Below are 7,557 nucleotides of genomic sequence, written 5' to 3' on the forward strand. Positions count from 1 at the left end.
TACTGTGAGATGATTGTTTTGGGGAAAACCATATATGTATACATATATATGTGTGTGTGTATATATGTATATGTATATGTGTATGTGTGTATATATATGAAAGATATTATACTAAGCACTGTATTAGGTGCCTTTTATTTGTCACTGTACTAGGTCAGTGCAGGGTGTCCAAGAAAGAAACAAGCAGGTAGGAAAAGTAATACCTCCTAAAAAGAGTGGCATCTGTGGTGAAGCAGGTAAGGTAGTAGACTAAAAAAAATAGCTAATAGTTATTAGGACAGAAATGAAGAAGCTGAAAGGAGTTTGCCTGCATGAAGCTCCAGATGAACAGAGATGGAACAAAGACAAACTGGAAAGGTAAGCAGATGTCATGAAGGGACATTTCAGCCTTGTGAGGATCTGGGCTCAAAATCTAAAAGGTAAAGCAAGCATATGGCATTAATGGAGCAAAAAAATCAACCTGGTAAAGTGTATGCATTAGAAAATATGAATGGACTCTTGAGAAATTTTAAAGTCACAAATTAGCTATAATGTTTTTTTTTAATCAAAACATATCCTAGCTTTGTTATAAAAATTCCATAACGTGCTGATAATGGTACAGTCCATGGATAATGATATGAAATCTTAACTACTCTAATTATCACAGAAATAGTAGTAATCATGGTTATTGATCTGACTGGGTATGAAATGTATACAATGAATACCGTTACTTTTGCTGAAATTCAAGCATGCTGATTTTAGAATCTATGTAGAAATTTAACTAAGAAAATATTGAAGTAAACAGTGTATATTTTTGTTTTCTATCTTTTATTTCCATGTATTTCTAACTTAAGCCCTTTGACTCATCTATTTCAGAAGTCACTTATTAACATTTTTCTGTCTCCAATTTCTTTTTCTTTGCTTCCATTATTTTAAAAGGTTAAATATATTTACTTGCAGAGGTCATATAATACTTCCTGTCAAATGACCAGAGACTATATATTAAAATATTAATAGTATAACAACATGCAATATAAATAAATCCATTTACTCTTAAGTATCTCTTAATAAGGAAAAAAGAAACCATAAGGTGAATATGTAATTTTATTGTTCAAATAAGAGGATTGCAGGTATATTTTAAGAATTAGTCATCCTAAATTTCAACATCTGTTGACCTGCAATATTTAGTACTCCTTTGGTAGATCAGTTGTAATTAGAATGATGTTGGTATAAAGAAGAAGGTTGATGAGTTGACCTTGAAAGTGAGGCAGCAGATGTATCAGCTATCATAGGCATTGGGAACCATGGGTTGCCTGCAGGTAGCAGGTTAGAAACAGGAGCCTCATTGGCTGAAATATCAGGATGTCTAGTTGGAAAAGTAGAAGGCTCCATCATCGGTCCAAAATAATTGTTCTGTAAGGGAGATATGATGTGGTATTGAGAAGTAGATGTTGTAACGAAATTCACAACGTGGCCATTTGCTTGAGTGTAGCTGCTATGTGAGCGCATATGAAAAGTGGTCGACTGATTTAAAATAGCATGTTCATCTATTACAATTTGCTCTGATGTTCTAACTGAAGTCGATGAAGGAGGAGAAAAATCACTTCTGATGAAGTCAGTTGTATTAGCAATTCTTTGGCTGGTAGAAGGCTCCTTTTTTAGAGGCACATTTAGATTTGTAGAGGTTGAAAATAAACTTTCTCCACTAGTTTCAGCAATTAAACCAGAATTATGATAGTCCACATTACCCCCTGCTCTAAGATGCTTCTTGTTGAGATCTGGAACTAATGAAGTAGATACTGGAGAAGCATTTTTAATCCCGACTCTTCTTTTCATTCTTACTAAAAGTTGGGGACAGCCTCGTTTAAAATTTGGATTATGATAGAACTGTAACTAAAACCAAAGGAGAAAGTTATTTAGAGACATTTTAAACCAAGTGATAATAGACAATAACCTATAAAATTACAGATTTCATTTTTAGAACATAACATTAATGTCATTATATGTCAGGATGATTGTCTTAAAATGCACTTATCGGGAACCAGACAGCAGTGAATACCATTCTCTAATAAGTGGCTTTAGCACCTGTATTTACAGTTCACTGGTAAGATTCGAAGTTACTAGCAAATATCTTAAAATCTTAGGTATTAGTGCCCTCAATAATTTGAAAATGTTAAATAATTTTAATCTTAATATTTTATACAAATTTCAAATCAGATTTTACTTTGTGTAATAAACTATATAAAAATAAAATAATATACAGTCCATAAGTGTTAAATGAAAAAAATTTGAATACCTTGCTTAAAACAGAGACTTCTTTTTCTTCTGCCAAAAAGTCAGCTAGAGAAGCAGATCTTTGAAAATTCTGTCTCATCTTACTAAATCCATAAAGATTAAGCTGTCGAACTAAACTTTTCATACTATCAGTTTCAAATATTCTGAAAGGGGCCTTTCTTTCCAAAACTTCTTTTTTGAAAAGCTCTTCATTAATTACTATAGAAGTTCCATCCTCATCCCACCAAATAGACTTAAATTTGTCACTTTCAACTATTTTCCAAAGTTTTCTGGGAAAGGTCAGAGAAAGAAAATCATTATCTTCATCTGGTTCAGAGAAACAAAATGTATAACGTGGTCTTTTTATCAAGGATCCCTGAGACAAAACCTGAAAAGCATTTTCCTCAGTCAGAGTCCTTATGTCTGAGTTCTCAGTGAATGTGTGATCACACAGTGAAGATCTGTTGGAAGTTTCGGAACCAGTTGATCCATCTTTAGGAGAAACGTCTTGAATTTCTGAAGAAACTTGTGCCATCTCAAATAATTTTTTCCTCGGCTACTTTTCTCATCTGCATGGTTTTGAACACTGCAGCTTCAAATGCTGCTTCAGTAGGCCTACACAGATAAACTAAACCTAGGCCATCATAATAGTTCTCAATCTGATAGTTATGACATCACAAGATGACTTTCGTCTCCTAGCAATTTATACGCAACAGTCAACCTACAGTGTTTCCCACTCTTGAAGTTTATTCCGTTAAAAAAAAATTTAGACTGATTACTTACATTTTAATTTTAGATTGCTCACATTACTTACAAGGTGTGATCTTTAATTCTCATTTTCACAGAATCTTTCAAACAAGTAAGCAAATTAATCTCTTCAATCACTGAAATAAAAGTTATTTGCTTCCTTACTCTTACTAGCTTGGTGCAAAGAGGGTAGGGCTTAATAATGGGATAATACTAGAAAAAAGAGGGAAATAAAACAAGCGTTAGAAAACTGGCAGTTTGGAATTCAAATTGGTGAAAAGCCTTTACGTAAAAAAGGTAGGTCATATAGATAGAAAATAGGTTACTGGCTAGAGTAAAGAAAAAAAAATATATCAATTATGGATTTTATAAAGGATAATAAAAGTGTTTAAAAATTTGTTTAAGAGTCTGGCATGGTGGCCTCTGCCATAATCCCAGCAGCTTGGAAGTCTAAGACAGACTGGTTTTAGGTATGAGCTCAACTTCATCAATAAACTTAATGAGGCCTTAACTTAGCAAGACCCTCTGTCAAAACAAAAAATAAAGAAGGGCTAGGATGTTGCTTGTTGCAGTAATTCACGTGCAGGTCAGCATGGGAAAAGAAAGAAGAAGCAGAGCAAGAGAAGCAGCAGCAGAAAAAAAGCCCTTTATTGTATACAGCAATCTTTTTATGGTATTGTGAACAAAGAAGGCAGCCTTCCAACAGCAATAAATCAGGTCTTTCAGCTAATTAAACATAGCATATAGAAGTTTTACTTTCTAATCAGAAGTGACCCGCTTCTCATGGCTAATCTATTCTTGGTCTGGAGTATGTTGAGCTCTGCTCTTTGTTAAGAACAGATAATAAAATTTTTCTCAGCGCCCTCCTAGCCCACTTGGCAGAACATCCCGTTTGCAGGCAAGTCCTCCCAAGGACAGCAGACACCTCGTTTTCAAGCATGTCTGCTGTTACCTGTCTATACCTTGACAGAATATCTCGTTTGCAGGCAGACTCCATCAAAAACAGTAATAGTAACGCAGTCACATCTGATTCTCTACAGTTGCTTAGTGACAAAGTTCCTCAATTCAATTCCCAGTACCAAAAAAAAAAAAAAAAGAAAGAAAGAAAGAAAGAAAAGAAAGGAAGGAAGGAATTTAAGTATTATAAAGAATTGATGAATGTATAATGTGGCAGTAAACTGTATACTTTAAAATGTTTAAATTTTATATTTTACCTAAAATTTTATATTAAATTTTACCTAAAAAATGTTATTTTATTTAGGAAAAATCTTTATGTTTTGCAATATAATAGAATATCAAATAGAACTTATATTTGTGAAATAAACTGAGTATTGAATAAAAAGTCTTCCTCCAAAAATATTAATGCCCTAGTTACAGTAAGATATTTTATTTTTATGGCTCAAAAAGGGCCATGTTTAATATATATGGAAGAACCAAGCACACAGGAGTCTGACATAGGAGGATCACAAGTTTGAAGCCAATCTGGGCAATTTGGAAAGAGCTTGTCTCAAGGTAAAAAAAAAAATGGGGTGCTGAGGTAAAGCTTGGTGGTAGAGCACTTGCTTAGCATGCACAAAGTCTTGAGTTTGATCCTTATTGCCACAAAAATTCTAAAAAGTATTGTTTTTATTTAGGAGGCCATTCATCTCATATTGGAAAGATATATCATTATTGGAAAGTCTAAGTATAATATAGTTTTTTTAAATTTTAGAATTTTCTGTTTTAAGACATGTAGCAAAAGTATTCATATTCACCAATTTTTTATGGTGATAAAACATATTCCCATCAGACGCTGGTATGTGAATTTTGCTTTTTCAGAGCATTTCTTTAAGTTTACTGTTTGAAGATCATACAGCTTTTTCTTGAAGAAAACTTATTAAAATTTCATCAATACAGTGGCTGAAAATTTGGGGGGATTTTACAAGATAGCTTAACTAAAGCTATAACTTGATCCTAGTTAAAAACCTACTGCTATTCATAAAGGTACAAGAAAAATAGCAGTTTTATCTAAAAAAACTTGAATATAATAGGTTGCCTTCTACTATGCCCTTCATCTGCTTCTATAGTTTCCATATTCTTCCCTTTTCTCTTCTGTCTTCCTTTTTTTTTCTTTCCTGTTTTTCTTATGTAGTAACTGGATGTTTAAGTTATTTATTTATATTTGGTTGCTTGATTATTTTTTGTGTTACTAGGGTTTGAACCAAGGGATACTCTACCACTGAGCTGTATTTCCAGCACTTTTTAATTTTGACATAGGGTCTTTCTACGCCCCCTAGGCTAGCTTTGACCTGTGATCCTCCTGCCTTAGTGTCCTGAGAGGCTGGGATACCATGCATGTGCTGCTTGGCTAATAGTAATTAAAAAAAAAATCTGAAAAGTAACCTTGTCTTCTAAACATTTTGTGCTTTGTTGACAAGGAAAAAAATAAATTTATGACATCTATATCAACCACAAATGTAGCCTACATTTCCATATTTACTTTTTTTCTTGGAGATAATGTTAATGACAGATAAGGGCATTTCATAAAGGTACTTCTTCTACTTGTGGTATAGTGTACTTTCTATCTTGTTCCTTTATATTACCTCTCTTTGTAAGTTGATTAATTCAAGTATTATATTAATGATCCATTCATTGCTAAAAAGTCTTGAGACTTTTGCATGATCTTCAGGTAAAGTCCTCAAGTAAGACATATCCATCATTTTTTATTTATCTTGGAATGAGTATTTTGTTTTTGTTTGTTTTGTTTTTGTTTTTGTTTGTTTGTTTTGTTTTGATTTGGAGTGATAAACAAAACAAAACATAGTATATTAACCTACCTCCTGAGTTCTCTCAGGATTTTATCAACATTTTTTTTCTAGTCTGATTTTCATTTTCTTGAATCCATTCATTACCTTGTGAGTAATTAATGAAAACAGATATTCTAACATTCATCCTTTTATCTAGATAAAAAGTCCATTGAATTTTTTTATATTACAGAAAGAACATTCACTACTAATTTTTAGATGGATTAGAAACATCTGTTGGTCTCTTCCTTGATTGAGAAATCAAGGCAATATTGTTTTTTGGATTCTGATTTTGAAAGTTTTCATAATGTTTATGCCTGTGATAATGAAAAACAGCAGTCAAGTATTTTTTGGAGAACCACCCTTCCTTTTTTGTTTTGTTTTGTTTTTGTTGTTTTTGCTGTGGTGGGGATGAAATCCAGGGCCTTGAATATGCTAGGCAAGCCCTCTACCACTGGACTGCATTTGCAGCCCAAGTAAAGTGATGTGGTCACCTTATTCTTTTTGTCTCTATTTATGGCAGACACCACGTCCAATTTTATCTTTTTGTCCTCTTAAGCTTTATCAGGTGGATACCCAGGATTCAGGAGACAATGTCTTCACTCTTCATTTGTGTGTGTGTGTGTGTGTGTGTGTTTCTAGGGATTGAACCTAGGGCCTGTGCTTTACCAATTAAGCTATACTCCCAGCCCTCAGATCCTCTTAATCAATGAGTCTTATCAATTCTGTTTCTCTTAGAAATGATGATAATGAGAGTGGTGATAATGATATCTAATATCGTTGTACTATAAACTTCTATGAACTGTATTATTTTACTGACACACTACAGGTTTCACTAGAGGTTTTAAATATAGTAATTATTGTACAGATGTCGATATTATGGGTTTGTATAGTTTTGTTAAGTAACCTAAGAAAGTGACAGTGCCAAGATTATACCTCAGAAATTCTGGTTCCCAAATTTTTACTACCAACCAGAGAACTACTTAAGAATATCATTTGGGCTGAGGTTGTGGCTCAGTGGTAGAGTGCTCACCTAGCATGTTCGAGGACCTGGGTTTGATACTCAGCACCACATAAAAATAAAAAAATAAAGATATTGTGTCCAACTAAAAATAAATATAAAAAAAGAACATCATTTGGTCCCTTATCATTAGAAAGATTTTTCCTTTAAAACTTAATTTGTCTTTATCAATAAAGCCACTCCACCTCTCTTTGACTAGGGTTAGCAAGACATGTTTTTCCCTCTCTTCATTATTAACCTGTATCTTTATATTTAATGTGCTTCTAGCTGGCAGAATATGATTGGACTTTGTTATCTGTACCAAGAGTACAAAAGTTGCCTTTTACTTAAGGTTTATTTAAACAGTTGTAATTAATTAAACTATAAATTAATAGAGTTTCATGTTTGTTCTTGCTGTTTTCCCCCCATTTTCTTTGTCTATTACCTTTTCAATTATTTGACTATTTTATTCCATTTTATCTGCTTTCTTGATTTATTAGCTATAACTGCTTTGTTCTTGCTTAGAAGTTATAGTGTGTGTATATAATAAATTTAAAATCTACCTTTAAGAGAGTCTTATACTTCCCCATGAAGTATAAGATGATGTTTGCTTTTCTTCTCATTGTGCTGTTGTTATCATACATTTTTTAATTTCCTTTTTTTAAAGAGAGAGTAAGACAGAGAGAGAGAATTTTTTAACATTTATTTTTTAGTTTTTTTTTTTTTTTGGCGGGTACAACATCTTTGTTTGTATGTGGTGCTGAGGATCGAACC

At 32.8% G+C, this 7,557-nt stretch overlaps 1 protein-coding gene across 1 annotated transcript; it reads right to left on the reverse strand.

Moving 5' to 3' along the window:
* Positions 1-1,182: 1,182 nt before the first annotated feature.
* Positions 1,183-2,788, reverse strand: LOC107133723 (heat shock transcription factor, Y-linked-like). Its single transcript, XM_015475950.1, has 2 exons — positions 2,276-2,788; positions 1,183-1,872 (listed from the first exon to the last, which is right to left on the reverse strand). Exons 1-2 carry the CDS (start codon positions 2,786-2,788, stop codon positions 1,183-1,185), a joined length of 1,203 nt encoding a protein of 400 aa, XP_015331436.1.
* Between the last annotated feature and the right edge of the window lie 4,769 nt (positions 2,789-7,557).

Source organism: Marmota marmota, unplaced genomic scaffold (assembly GCF_001458135.2).
Source record: "Marmota marmota marmota unplaced genomic scaffold, marMar, whole genome shotgun sequence".
Taxonomy (NCBI): domain Eukaryota; kingdom Metazoa; phylum Chordata; class Mammalia; order Rodentia; family Sciuridae; genus Marmota; species Marmota marmota.